Genomic DNA, 15,360 nt, shown 5'->3' on the forward strand with positions numbered 1-15,360 from the left:
AACGAGCTGGAGAAAGAACTGACAAACCATTTTAATATCTTTTCCAAGAAAAATCCATGGAGGGTTTTGGCATCCATGGGGTCACGAGGCATCAGACATGACTGGATGATTACACAAAAAGCAGAGAGGATATTTGCTGTCAACAAGAGGATCACTTGGGTCCAAGTGCTTCTGGGACTTTGGGCAAGTCATTTAACTCCCGTATATCCCTAGCAACTTTCTGACGACCGTAAAGCGCTCCGAAATTGTTGATCTATATTAGAAGAGGAAGTTGGCTCACTGGGGGATCGCCAAGACTGATGAAATCCCAGGTTTAGACAAAGGGCGAGCCCCGCTGATAACAAACTCTTTATTGAAGGATTAAATCTTGATTGAAAGCTGTCACTCAGAAGAATCATCCCAAGAAGCCCAAGTAATCCGATTCCATCAAACCAGTGACCACACATTCCTAATTAAAAGCGTTTCTGATGAACAAGGCCCCGATTACAAATTAAAGTTGATAAATTTTCAGAAAGACGGACCCAGAAACAGAGAGGAGAAAGAAAATACAAATAGATTAGAAGGAAGAGGGGAAAGAGAGAAATGGGGGGAGGGAGGAAGAATCTTTCCTAACTCAACGGCAAAAAAAAATGTTTTCAACTTTGATTGAAAGATTTAATTTCAGGCCATACTTGTTTTAACTGAATGATGTCCCTCCAGGCATGAGAAATTCTGTGTCACGTTTCTTGCTAACCTGCCGTCCTTTTCGAAATTATTTTTGATGCCAGTGTTAGCGGCTTTCAAACGGGGGCAGGGGGATTGGGACCAGAGATTTCTGCCTGCCCAGGTTTGTTGTCAAATTGACAGAAACAAATCAAGATAAAGGAACAATACGGCAAAATGCTGATTTAAAACTAGAGAAGGCGCCTAATTAAAAACCAAATAGAACATTCACTCTCTGCTCATTCCTTTAAGATGAAGGCAGATATTTGAGGGGGAAAAATTAGAAATCTGCTTTGCTGCCAACGACAAAGCATAGATAAACCCAGTGGAGCAGAAAATTGCATCCGTGCTCAGATATAAGGGTGACACACCAAATTTTATTAAGTATTTGTGTGTGGGGGGGTGGAAATCCAACCGGTTTCGTTTTTTTTAAAGGGTGCACATGTGCAGGGGAGCTGAGCTTCATTTGAGTTAGCTTTAAAGAGAGCCTGTCAAGGGCTTTGTTGTAACTTTAAAAATTATTTATTGCTTCCAATAAAAAACCTTCCGACTCGAATCTGTTTCATTCCCAGATGCGTCCCCGCTCCTTCTCTGTCCCCCCACCTCCCACCACCCACCACTCGTCCATATGGAAGCTGAGGGACTGTAGGGCTGCCCGTGGTTCATGCCTTTGGGTTAGTAAATAAAAATCATAACCCTCAAGGAGGTGAGTTTAAAATCAAACACTTAAGACTCAAAGGAACTTTAGCAGAAGGAGGTTTGAGGCGGAGTGGCCCAGATGTCATCCCTTTATTGGTTCCACTTAAGGTCAACAAAACTTTTTTTTTTTTTTTACCTTGAACACACGGGGATGTGCTTGGATAAATATCCCCACTGCCCCACACCCATTTCATACAGCTTGACCTTCTGGATGTGATGAAGGTCATAAATCAGGTTTGGAGCGCCGACTGCGAGGGCCCCCGAGCTCTCCTCAGGCTCAGGAAGGGAAGGAAGTCCGTCAGTAAGATAGGAACCAGGCCAACCCCCAGGATCCTATTTGGGGGAGCTAACACAAGCCACAGACACTTCTGCCACCTTGTTACCGGGGCAAAGAAAGGGATTCTCCTGGGAAATTTCAGGATAGGACAGGGCTGTTGTGGACCTCAGTTGGTCCTGGAAGGAAGGAAAGGCTTTTGGTGGGCAGAGACTGCAGGCTGGGGGATGCAGAGTCTTCCTTAATTATGAGGGCGCATGAACAAAGAGATGGAGGCAGAAAGGGGATGGGGGGTTTCCAGAGAGTGGAAAGGTAGACTAGAACCGATGGGGGAAAGCCCTGAATAGGAAGTTTAAGCTTTGATCATGCTGTAACGTGACCCACTGAAAGCATCTGACCAAGGGGGTCCCACAACCAGGAGGCAGATGGGTAAGAATTTACAGACAACACTATGAAGAAAGAACTGGGAATGGGACAGAGAAAAGCCAGAGAGATGAGGCTGGAGGCTACTCTGACAGACCCAGGAGGGAGGGAGCGACCCAGAGATGGAGCAGAGAACTGGAGAAGATTGTGTGGCCCAAGCCACAAGATGTGACAGCTTATTAAAGGTGGGGAGCCAGGGAGAGCTTCCCCATCACCCACTCACTTCTCGTCCCCTACTACCTAGGAATGAGCCCATCACTCCATTGCCGGTTGCCAGTACTTCCCACTGTCAAATCCAGGGGCCTTTTCTTAGCCCCCCACTGACATCTCTGCAGCTACAAATATCTCCTCAAATGGGTCCTCCCTCCGCAAGTAGAAAGCATGTTTTCTCCCACTATTCCCTTTGCTCCAAACAACCAAAAAGATGGATGGGGAAAGCGCCAGCAGATCAGGACCAGTTAGGAGACAAACATGCAGCATCTCTGACCATGAGTCACTTCCATTATTCCAGGGTTTCTTCTGGGTCTTCCTGATGGATGATCCCAGGATCCCAGGCTTTAATGGAAGTAAAGGAGGAAGTAAAGGAGCCTCATGGGAAAATGACTTTCAAGGCGCTCGGATGCCCAGGGCCCGTCCAGCTGTCTTCTCGACCTGGAGCATCCTCCTTTACACCTATGTCTGGAGGTTTACTCGACTGGACAAGGAAGAGATCCGCTGAAGGAGCTTTAAAACCTTTTCCAACCCCAAATTTGTCATCCTTGGATGCTAAGATCTTAGAAATAGCTGGATGACAAGACAACATAAACCTTATCAAGTTTACACTCTGTAAGTTTGTTGTTGTTCAGTCATTTTTCAGTCTTGCCCACATCTCTGTGACCCTATTTGGAAGGGTTTATCATTTCCTTCTCCAGTTCATTTGACAAATGGGGGAACTGAGGCAAACGGGGTGAAGTGACTTGACCAGGATCACACACCTAGTAAGTGTCTTATGCCAATCTTGAACTCAGGTCTTCCTAACTCCATTTCTGGCATTCTCTCCACCTAGCTGCCCTCTGGAAGTTACAACAAAGCTAATACCTGGGGAGTTCTCTTCCAGGATAATTAAGACAGTTTGACTTCTCAGAAGCCAGCTGGCTAATGTTCTTTTCCACAGCAACCACAATTAGTTTTCTTAAATCTCACCTCTACACCTCCACATACAAGTTAAAGAGAAAACATCATCCCCACTTTACAGATGAAGAAACTGAGATTTCAAGAGATCAGGTGATTTGCCTCTCTATAGTTGTACAGTTGATAAGTATCAGAGCCTGAATTCAAACTCAGCTCTTTCCTCACTCCAGCTCTTGTGCGGGACTCCTAGTCTGGAAGGGCTGCATTGGGCATGGAACAAGTGGGTCAAGGTCACCCGGACAGTACGTGTTAGAGACCGGACTCAGACCTAGATCCAATTCCAAGCAGGTCCCCTCTTACCACCCATGAAAAGCAGAGAGAATTTACCTTTAAGGAGGAGAGGCATGAAGGGGATTTTGGGAGGCTTCATCTTTTTGAACGCATCTCTGTAGGCTTTATGATTCAGGGAAGGGTCCTGCCGAACCATCGAGGAAACAAAGAGAAAATCAATGAGCTACAAACACTTGAAATCCAAGAGCTCCCTCTTAGAAGATTGTGAATTTTTAAGCATCATGGGCCCAAACAGTGAAGAAAATCCATCCTGTTGTTATTTTGTGAATGGGAAAAGACTCTGGAAAGTCTAGCTTTTGGATGCTCATTGACTAACCTCACGTGCAGAGCAAAAACCAGAAATTCCCAGGGCATATGGGAGGTGAATGGGGGATGTGTGTCATTCTAGAACATCATGGGTGGGTGAGGGCAAGAGAGGAAACGTTGAGTCACTGAAGCTTCTGCCCCAGCGGTAGGCAGGGAAGGAAGTGCTCCCAGAATGTGGATCCCATCCCTGCCCCCATGAGGGTGATGTGGTCAGAGAGAGGAAGAAGTGGCCGGGACCCTTGAAATTTCCCACCTTTAGAAACATCCCCAGCCACATGTATTCCACCCCCAGTTTCCTCTCTTTTTCAGCATAATTTCCCACTGGGAGGTTCCCCCTAAAGTGCTGTGGTTATATCTTCATAGAAAAAGTCCACCTTCATCCAATTCAATGATCCCCAGAAACTTCAGGGAAACAATAGAGCCCCACTGGTGGTCTCTAAAAATACTCTCTAAAGTCTGCGACACTCTTCAATAATTCTAAAAATAGTTAAGAGCCAAGGGCAAGGTATCAATTTGTTTTCCCCTTCCCTACTGTGTTACATTTTGAGGGAGCTTTGGAGGATGACTTAAATGATTTCTTCTGGAAATCATCCCCCAAAGCCCCTTCGCACATCTTTCCGCACAGAATGGACACACTCAATCTCTGACACTGCCTCCTTTCAAACCACAAACTCTTCCTAAAACAAGCAAATGGCTCCCGAGCGTTTCACACCACAGAGAGCAAAGGAAACGGCCCAAATGCAGAAAGAGTCTCGACACCGAGTGGATGTGACCACTTACCGTTAAACTCTCCAACTCTGAGAAAAGTTTCTTAAATTTCCCAGGGATTTTCTGGAAGAAAAAAAGCCAGAGGGCAAAAAGTCAAGGGTACAAAAGAGGTTTTTTGGGCAAGTTTTGTTCCCATGTGCTTTGTTTCTGAACATCAAAACCAGCAGTGAACCATGTCCCAGTTGAATCCCATTCCTTCTTCCCCGTCATGCTCTTGGTGTGAGAGCCCTGACAAGTATCACTGAGTATCACGGAGTACAATGGCCCCTCCACCCGAAATCTCTCTAACTTCATTCAACATTCTATATAATGATGATTCTTTAATGAAAACTTCTTGGGTTTCAATTCCACTTCTTAACTCAGACGTATTCTTGTTTTTAATATCATGTTGAGCTTGAAATAATCTTGTAGGTTGACATCTAAATAAACACCTAACGAGCTTTCAGGTGGCCTGTGAGAGTGTCAGAAATTATGTATTCTGGTCTGCTTGGCCCAGTGAAGCGAGGGGCAGGTCACTGAGTTTGAAAATAGAGGCCTTTCAACAAGTGGTCCAGAAGGTCCAAAAGAGAAGTTCTAACCAGAGCACAAGGGAGTCCACGGGCTTCCCATGGAATGTTCTACCAGTTGGACAGGTACCCAAACGGACCTGGGTGGGGTGGGAAGCTACACTACCTTACAGCGATACCCTGAGGAGACATGATTTTGTAGGTATAGAGTTGCCTGGATTTTCTGGGTGTCCCATCACGAACTCCATGACCAAGCACGGTCTTTGTGAGAGTTGTGTCTGAGAAGTTCACCTCCCTATGGCTAACCTGGAACCGAGCCCTTGGAACTGAGTTGGGGTGGTCCCTGGAATGGCAACATATAGGTCGCTACCCAGCCTTTACTCAAAGGCTTTCTCATGCAAACAGTATTCATAGGGAGCCTGCCACCAGGCAGGAGGCACTGTCCAAGGTGCCAGGGGCAGATGCAAAGACAGCTTGAAATTTCCAAGGGCTTTCTAGCGGGGAGAATTAGAATGTCTCTGGCGTGGGACTCCCTGGGACTCAATAGGTGGTTTTAGTTGTGACAGGAGAGTACCTGATGTGCCATCTCATGGAAAGGGAATTAGTCCGGCTCTGGTGCCGGGGGGCAGAGCCAGGAACACGAGACCAATGAAGCTCAATGTCTAGAAAAGACTTGCTAACAATCAAAGCTACGCAAGGGTGGAATCGGCTGCCTCAGGAATGAGTGAGCTCCCCGTCCTTGGAGGTCTCCAAGCCAAGGCCCAATGGTCACTTCCTGGGGATGCTCTAGTAAGGATTTCTTTTCACACGTGGCTTGGGCCAGAATAGTGACCACCCTCTTTCATCTGTCAATCTATGACCCTGTGCTAACCTCCAATTCTTTCCTTTCCAATCTGCTAAATAATACTCCTTGGAAATAGGGAAGAAGATGATGACAGTGTTTTCAAGTACCCATAATTTCATATAAAGCATCTATTGGTTAGTAAGCAGTCTTGGAGAGTTACCTGTGGCTCACATAGACTAACGGACCTGCCCAGAAGCCCACAGCTAGCAAGTGTTTAAGGTGGAATTAGAATTCAGGTCTTCCTGAGTCCAAGTTCAGCTCTCACTATGTTTTCCTGCTTCTACAGAACCAGAAATCTTTTATCGTTTCAGTCAGGTCTCTACTCTTTCCTCATCTCCCACAGAATTGCTCTGATTTTTTCTATTTCAGGGGGAAGCTTGGAGAGGCCAGAATTATCTGAGACATCAGCAGTATAATCACCAGCCTCCTGTGACAGGATGGCACAGGAAAGGAATGGGAACTAATCTTGAAACTAGGAGCATGGTTCGAGTCTGTCTCTAGCACCTATTGGAGCAAACCCTTTAACTTCAACCATCTTAATTAACAAAGGGAATTTCCTTCCCATGGAGGTCTAGTCTCTCCCCTCTATCCCCAGAGGGAGAGTTTGAACTCACCTGGAATTATTTGGAATACAGATTTTTTCCAAACATTACATTTTTTTTTATTACAGATTCAGATTTCTTTGACTGTTGCTTCCTATCTGTACATTACTTCCTGGCTTTGAGGACTATTAACTCATGTAATTAGGTCATAGTGAATACAGTTGCATTTGTCATTCACTAAAACAGAAACAGCCAGAACCAAAATATTAATCCCAGTAGAACTGACCCTACTTAAAGCTCCTCATCCTTCCATTTCCCTTCTTTTTCAGATCTTCTCCTTTTCAATAAATGGAAATCTTTTCCCAGGTTTTTTAATACAGTTCCTCAGAACTCAATGCATTTACTTAGGTTTTTAATAACAGAATATATTTACTTTTTAAAATGGACAATGATTTCATGGCCCCCTCTGGTAAAAACCCACCAATGGTTCTGTGCTCTAGGGTCCGCTTACCTCCCAGGTCTGAGACAGCCGGCTGACCGATGCTGTGTTGAGACCCATGACAATGGCAAAGAAAGAATTCAGGTTTCTTTGGGCTTTGCAGCTGTCGAGATAAAAGGAAGCTGATGTCACTTTGAGGTCAATGTCCATTCACCGGATAATCCCAGAAGAAAAAAAAATGGTGAAAAGGCTTTCTTTGGCCCCTGAGGTCAAGCGTGGAGATGTGAATGTGTTCCCTCTTGACCACTGCAGTGGTACGTTAGGAACCACTTCAAATACTCCCAGAAACCTTTCTTCCTCACTCACGTTACTAATGATAACCACAAACGGTTGCTACAATTAATGCTCATATGTTTAAAAGAAAGAGTTTTCTTACCCAGTCCCATAAGGAAAAGGTTAATGGACATGGTATTATTCTCCTTTGGTCATATGGCTGACAAACATTTGAATTATTAAAAGAGTATTTCCCAATATTCCCCTTTAGGACATCCACAGATATTCTAAGTACCCTCCGAGAAATTTCCATTATCCCCCCCTTCTCTCCTCCTTTTCTTAGAAACATGACAGAAGTCATCAAGCTTTTCATCTGCCTTTATCACTTGTCCAGCAAACTTGACTTAGAACATTCGCCACAGCTGCTTGTTCTCATTCTAAAGATTCATGAATCAAGCCCTTGTTTTCATTTGTTTCCAGTAAAGATCTCATCACTCCATCTTGCTCATCGGCAACTTATATTCCCTTTTAAGCCTCTATTCCATTTGTCTCCATCAAAATAGCTCCAGGGAAGAGCCGTAATAATATGAATATTTATAACGGGCCGCTATGGAAGGGGTCTTCATAAAGCAATGCTTCGGATTCAAACTCCTAAAGAAAAAATACAGGTTTGTTGCCACAAACTTTTGTTTGTTGTGCTGGATAACGTGTATGGATTACGTCATCCCTTGTCCCACAGGGCTTGTAAACTACAAAACGTAAGGCACGGAGGCGGACGATTGTGCCACAAAATGGTATCCGACAAATGGGTTGAAAAAAGGTGCGAAAGTCCTATTTGAGTCCCAAATGGGGGGAAGATCAGGGAAGACTTCGTGGCAGAAGTGCCGTTTAAAGTGGGCCTTAAACTCTATGTGAAGCATGAGGAATGGGGGGAACTCGGGCACAGAAAGGGGGAAATCTGAGATGTGAAGAGGATGGTGAATCGTTTATTTGACTGAAGGAGAGATTAGGGAAGAAATAAGGGCTTGAGATGAAGCTTAAAAAGTTAAGGAGGCACCAGCTGGGGCCCTGAATGTCGGGCTGAGTGGGCTGAATGTTACCGAAGAGGCGATTAGAAGGATTATGGAAGGATTTTCACAGAGAACTGGCGTGATCCGATCCGGGTCTGGACATGATTAATCTATTAGCAGAACAAAGAATGGCCGGAAGGAGGAGAGAGTGAGGAGGCTCTGGCAAAGGGCACAAAGGGTGGCAGGGCTCCTACCAGCACTGGCTTAGACGGATGGGGGCAGGGAATGGCATCCCATGGCAGAGAGCGACTCTGAGGCAACTCTGGCACGAGAGCATCATGGGGAACGATTCGCCCCATCCGCCATCTTGTGCCTTCCTAGTTTAATGCCTGATTTGTGCTAATCAGATGCTAAATATTCTATTGTTCATTCTCTGCTGTAGGGGCTGCCAGGGCTCTCTAAATGTGGCACTCTGGGGGGGCAAAATCCCAAACCCGGTGCCATTAGTAATAGCTCAGTACGGGCTTTCTTCCTGAACCGAGCGACCAACTAAGTAGCTCCCCCAACACTGTCCTTTCTCTGGAGTGATTCCCCACATCCTTTCTTTGTCTCTCCTCCCTCCTTAGCCCCATCCTCAGGATACATAAATAAAGCCATAAATTAATGTCTTCCAGGTGCTTTACCTCTAATTGACACATTTCCTGGACTCCTTGGATCATAGATCAACAACAACAGCATTTATAATAGCACTTTGAGGTTTGCAAAGTGCTTTACAAATATTATCTCCTGGGATACAACAACCCTGGGAGGCAAGTAAAGTTATTTACCTCCATTTTACAGATCAGGAAACTGAGGCAAACAGATAAAGTGACTTGTCCAGACAGGGTTGCACAACAGTGGCTATATTTGAACTTAGTTCTTCCCGCTTCCTGGCACAGAATGCCATCCACTGCACCACTGAACTATCTCTGATCTCGTCTTGGAAGGAACCACTAAGTATCATTGGACATTTCAGAAAAGTGAATCTCCAAGATACACCCACTAGCTCATGTATATCAGTAACAGAGAACAGCAGTTTTAGCCCAAAACCACTTTATTCCACTGTTTCCATTTGAAAATAAAAAGAAACTTATTTTTAAAAAGGGGGCAGTTAGATGGTGCAGCAGATAGAACACGGGCCCTGAAGTCAGGAGGATCTGAGTTCAAATCCTTTTCTCCTCTCTCCTTCTCCTCTCTCTCCATGAAATGTTAGCGCTCTGGCTTTCTGCTACATCGTATTTGTAAACGCCCATAGGCTGTTAGTCAGGAAATACTCCATCGCTTGGTAGTTCTTCCTTTTTCTCTCCCCATGAAGCACCTGGAGTCATCCTGTACTCTAAATTGACTGAATATACCGCATTCCCTTTCTTCAAAAGGAAAAATCAATATATGATGTCATAAGAACCCCCCAAGGGACCCCCAGGAGGAGAAAGCAGTTGGATGGTGGGCTGCACCTGGACTTGGTATCTTCAGCACCCCAGCCCGGGACCCGACTCCCTGAAAGCAGTTCCTGATCAACTGGAGAGCCGCAGGGGGGAGCAGGGCCCATGCTCTCCTCGGGCGGGGTCAGAGAGCCTGTCCAGTTCTGGCCTTGTGTGTGCCCTGCTTTGGATGACCTCCGGGTTCTCCGGGCTCTAGCCCGTTTCTAATGCGGTGTTCCTCTCGTTAGAATGTGAACTTCTTAAAGGCAGAGTTTTAGCCCTTTTTTGGGCGTGTACCCAATGGCCAGCACACAGTAGGTACTCAATGAGTGCCTGTTGACCAGCTATGCCTTAAAATCCAAGCAAACTGTCAGAGTGGGGCAATAACACGGACCTCTTCCATGAGTCCCTGAGTGTATGAGGGAGGCTGCTTCATCACCGATCCCCCCAGAGGGAAGCCCTCCCCCAAGCCACTCTGCCATTGCAGACCTACTCAGCGCCAAACCTCCCACGACCTCTGCAGAGGCTGCAGTTTATGAAGTGTCTCTCCTCTGATCCTCACCACCTCCCTAGATGGGGGTGCATGTGATCATTCCCCATTTTGCAGAGGAAGAGACTGAGGTTTATAGCTAACTTAAGGCACTTCTCTCCCAGGGTCCCAGAGCGGACAGTGGCCAAGGCGGGAGCCGAACGACTCCAGCTGCAGTAGTACCCTGTCCACTTCACCACCAGTTCCAGGGAAAGATAACAAACACAAAAGCTTCAAAGACCACGGCAACCACAAAATCAGACCTCAGCCGCCGGCCCTTCGCTGTGGGTCACTGCCCAGCAGTTCCCCCCTTGGAGCAGGCAGGTGTGGGGAAACTAAGTCACCGTATCCCACCGAGGTGAGGAGGGACAGGTGGGGGAGAACGTGGGGCCCAGCACTCGTTTGCTACCGAGAGGAATATGCAAATAGGATGGCAATGAGCAAGGAACATGCTTTCTTCGTGTAAATGACTAATTTCCCTTGGTTATTCCAACTGGAATAATAATAAGGAAATTAAGCCTCCATTTCTATTTGCATTAGGAAGGATAGAGTCTGTCTCTCAATAGCACAAGAGGAAGGAGCCAGATGGAGAGGAGATGCTCCAATGTCACTGCCCTCAAGAAAAGGATACACTTATCCTGGGATTTGAGCTAGATGGCCGTGAGATTGACTGTCCCTTTCTACTAATAACCTCATCCCTTGACAAATTTCAGAAGATTATTCAAGCAAAAGGCCCGAGACAGCCAGGGACGTCTCAGACCACATTTTGCGTCAACAGTATTAGCAGAGCCACAGATGGAGGCCGGCACAATAATATCTACTTAAGAGAAAGACTCATGTTGGTAAAAGATTCCAAGGGCTGACACATATGGGAAGGCGGCTTGGGGAGGGTGAGGGCCCAGGGAGCCCCAAAGATAAGCTCCATTTGCCCCAGACAGTGGCTGCAGCTGCGCTCTCCCGGTGCCTTTGTACACCGCCGGGATCAGAATCCAATGGCATCTGTGTAAGGGGCTGGATGAAGGCTAGCCCCAAACTTTCCCCTGCATCATGGGGAGACAGCTGGGTGCGAGGCTCTCTTGGCTCTGGGTACAATCCTGATTTTGGAGCATTCATCATCATCCCCAAATAAGGGAGTAAAGAAAGGCACAGAGCTCCCCTAGACCGTTGCAGGGGGTAAAGAAAGGCACAGAGCTCCCCTAGACCGTTGCAGTCTCCTCTAGCCCTAAACATTTATCACAACATGCAAGTGTTTCAAGTTTATTAAAAAATGCTAGGCCCAAACTCGGGCAAATCCATTAGCACCTTAGCATAGGACCCCCTCCCAGAAAGTGCTTCGTTGGTCAAGCTGCAGTGGTGGAGACAGGGCCCACACTCTCCCCCAGATCAGGGATCCTTTGCAGTTCTATGATGAGGTCAGTGAGTCACTGAGGGCCCTCCACGGTCACTCCCTCTCCCCCTATATAACACGAGGGGCTTCTAGGGCTCTTTGCACATTGGACATGGGCATCTTGGGCCCAAAGCTTGCTCCCTTCCCCGGTTCCCCGCCATGTCCACCACTTACTGAGCAGCGATTTTGATGAACTTTTTCACCAGCTGAACTCGCTTACAGAGCTGGCTGCACAGCAGGATCTCCGTGGCCACCCACAGCTGGACTTCGTTGCATCTCTGCAGCAGGAGACTGAGGTTCACCGTGTTCTCGCTGCTTCCTTGTCGGCTGAATGTGAAGTAAATCAGCTCTTGCTGTGGGGACAGAACAAGCTCTTAAAGACTGGCTTCTTTTCTTTCTTTCTCTCTTTTTTTGAGACGAGTCCATTGCTTTGTCATTTAAGGGTCTGCTTAGGGATCATAAAGTTCCTTCTCCAACCAGAAGGTCACAGAATGAGGGTCTAGAACGGGGAAGGTCCTTAGAGAATAGAGAGGATGGAGGTGTTCACAGAGGAGGAAGAACGAAGGGGTGGCTTTTGATGGGAACATGAGGGAATGATAGAAACTTTATGATGATACTTGACTTCAAACCCCCCAAAGCATGATACAAATGTGAGTTCATGTCTCTTCTTGCTCTCTCCGTTTCAGGCAAACTGGCTCTTTACCGTACACGGTGTCCCTTCTGCTGCTCCTCGACTTGACCCATGTGTCCCCTGTCCCCTGATCTCGCCTGATCCGGCCTCCCTGACTTCCTTCAAAGCAGGGCCGAGGGGCCATCTCGTCTACCTTCTCTCCCTGACTGTGTACAAGCTGTTTCCCTCTAGTACAAGGTAAGCACTGAAGCACAGAGTGTTCTTCACGTCATCTCTGTACATCCAGTGCCTCACGGAGAGTCTGATATAGAGCAGATGCTCAAAGACCATTTGCTGATTAATATTAAGGATGTTTCCAATAAGAACTGGACACCAAAGGTCCTTCCCAACTTTTGTAGAACTCCACACGACTTCCCAATACCGATTCTGTGCCCACTACAAAATGGGCACCTTGGACATCCTTCCCCATGCTGAAGCCCATCCAACCAACCAGCCTTTCCCCCCAGTTCTTACCTCATGAATCGAGTTGAACAAGCTCCAATCAAAGTTCATTAATTCCATGGCCAGGTCCCATGTGTTCATTCCCAAGATTCTCAGAGACCTTTGCTGGGATTCCTCACTCTCCACCAGGGGGCTCTAAATTGATGGGCAGAAACAAAGGGATCTTGAGCGACTCCCAAATGTTTCTCTCTAAATTAGTCACTCGACGGAGGCTCGGACAATAATCTTCGACGAGTGCACTTAATATTGTTTCCCGTCTGTTCACCTTCTATGAATTATAACCTATTTTGGAAATAGGCTCAGAAACTGGAGTCGGCGATCGATGATTTCTGATTGAATTAGCCCCTCTCTCCCACACAATATAAAATCTGATTAGAGGCCCTTGCCCCTGGAGTAAGGTAATAAAAGCCAAATCCCTGGAATCGCTCTCATTCCTCATCTGCATGAGTATATGGGCCATCGAGGAGAGTGGAAAACCAACAAAAGAAATGTCACGGGCCACGTCCATAAAGGCGGACGTGGATTGGATGTGGAATACATTTCGTGTTCTTTACCTCCCATGAACGAGGAAAATTATATGAAAATGCCGATGGAACGGGACAGGGAAAGCAGGAGGAGACTCAAATTGCAGAGAAAATTGGTACTAAAATTGTTTTTTGTATATCGAAGATATACAAGTTATCTCCTGTAAACACAGAACCAGATCTATTTTCTCTAAATGACCGAAAAATGACATTTTCCCCCCCTCTGCTCTGCCCTACCCTCCCAAATGTGGGCTCTATGGCAATTGCACCGCCATGAAATTGGATAGAGAAAATTAGTTGGATGAAATTTGATTAGCTTATCCTGGCTGTGAAGAGTTTGGTGGCCCTTTCCCAAAGCTGCTTAATATCAGTGAATCACAATATCTCTTTTTCCATGGAGAGACTTCCTATCTGAGCTTTCTCAGTTGTCAATAAATTAATGGATAAACATTTATTAAAGGCCTACTATGTGCCAGGCTCTCTGCTAAGTTTCAAGCCCTTATCGACAGCTTGTTTTTTTGCATGGGGCCATTTCTCCCAAGCAATGATTCATTCTTTATATTTGAATCCATAGTACCTGGTCCATGGCCTGGTATACAGGAGCCATCTAATACATGCTGTCTAAATGAAGAAATAAATTTATGCTAAACTAGGAACTGCGCAATTCTTATTTTTCAAAGTTCTTTTACATTAAAATGGTTATTAGTAAAACCAAAGAGCTTCCAAAATAGGACTTCTCTTAAGCATTTTTGAAGTTTCTTCACGCTTTCAGACATTTCTTAAATCCTCCCTCATTCTATTGGGAGAAAAGTAATGAACAGACAAACACAAGAAAATTGGAGGAGCGAGAAAGCACAGACACCTCGGGGGATTCTCAAAGGCTGCTGCTTCTCAGGGCACAAGACAAAATTTCCCTGAAGAATCGGCCAGCTATCCGGCAGCTGGATGATGTCCCTCCTTGGAGCTTTCCAGTGGAACAGGAGAATCAGTGGGTACCCTGAGTCCCTGGCACAGCTCAGTGCCCCCCGTTCCTCCTCCACCACACACAATTATGAAACAGCTGGAGTGTGTCCTTAACCTTTTACAATCCTGTCCATTTCCTTGTCTCACGGTCCCCAGGGTCCCCTGACAGAATTTACTCCCTTAGATGCCTTCCTCTAGTATTTTCCTACCATCAAAATTTATCTGTTGTTTCAGCACTTGATTCCCTGATAAACTAATTTGTGTTAATGACATCACACGTATGCATTCTGGAAGGGATCCTGGGCAGCAGAGGCAGGTATAGACAGAGCATTGCCTTGGCAGTCAAACAACTCATCTGTAAAATGGGAATGACAACGCTGCTCATTTTCCAAACTCCTGGGTTGGGGTAATTACCTCCCAAGATCACGGGGAGACTCAAATAGGACAAGGTATACACGAGGGACACAGTTTGGAGTTCTTTGTCAAAGTCCGCTCTTACTTTGATTAAGTCAAGTCCCCTTTGAGACAAGAACCTGAATGGTTACTTGGGAAATACATCCTCTAGATCTGAGCATTTTTTTAAAGAGTTTCTATTGTTTTGATATAGGAAGTGCTTCATTTTCAGCTTTGTATTATTAACAGCCAGCACATGCTAGTGACTTAGTAGATGTTTGTTGATTGATCATTAATCATATCACAACTATGGATTTGTTGATCTTTTCCCCTTATATGTGAAAGACATTTGAAAGAAGGATTCTTTCCATTCTTTCTTCTTCCTCCCTCTTTACTTTCCCTTCCTCCTTCCCTTTCTTCTTTCTTCCCTCCCTCCCTCCCTTCTTTTCTCCTTCCCTTCCTTCCTTCCTGTTTTTCTTTTCTCTTTGACAAAAGGATTGATGATCCTTACCAAAGTCTCTGACAGATCCTTCCGGTAGACATAGATCCGACTTGATAGCTCCAGTGATTTTGAGATGGCCAAGTCATTTGGCTGAAGTTCATGTTTTTCTTTAAGAAAATAAAAAGAAACGGGACAGTGAGAAGAGTAACAACAATGGCTGAGATGTTGCGTAACTAGCGGCATCTCCGAGAAATGCCCTGAAAAATAAATCCAACTTGAACTG

General features: G+C 45.9%; 1 protein-coding gene across 1 annotated transcript in view; it reads right to left on the reverse strand.

Moving 5' to 3' along the window:
* RAPGEF5 (Rap guanine nucleotide exchange factor 5) overlaps nt 1–15,360 on the reverse strand; it is a 228,013-nt gene that overhangs the window by 15,904 nt on the left and 196,749 nt on the right. The window contains exons 18-23 of the mRNA XM_052001415.1: nt 15,147–15,244; nt 12,768–12,890; nt 11,798–11,976; nt 7,037–7,127; nt 4,646–4,696; nt 3,596–3,683 (exon numbers count right to left, since the gene is read on the reverse strand). Coding sequence (XP_051857375.1) covers nt 3,596–3,683; nt 4,646–4,696; nt 7,037–7,127; nt 11,798–11,976; nt 12,768–12,890; nt 15,147–15,244 — 630 coding nt within the window. The remainder of the gene's footprint in view (nt 1–3,595; nt 3,684–4,645; nt 4,697–7,036; nt 7,128–11,797; nt 11,977–12,767; nt 12,891–15,146; nt 15,245–15,360) is intronic.

This window comes from Antechinus flavipes, chromosome 5, assembly GCF_016432865.1.
Source record: "Antechinus flavipes isolate AdamAnt ecotype Samford, QLD, Australia chromosome 5, AdamAnt_v2, whole genome shotgun sequence".
Lineage (NCBI taxonomy): Eukaryota > Metazoa > Chordata > Mammalia > Dasyuromorphia > Dasyuridae > Antechinus > Antechinus flavipes.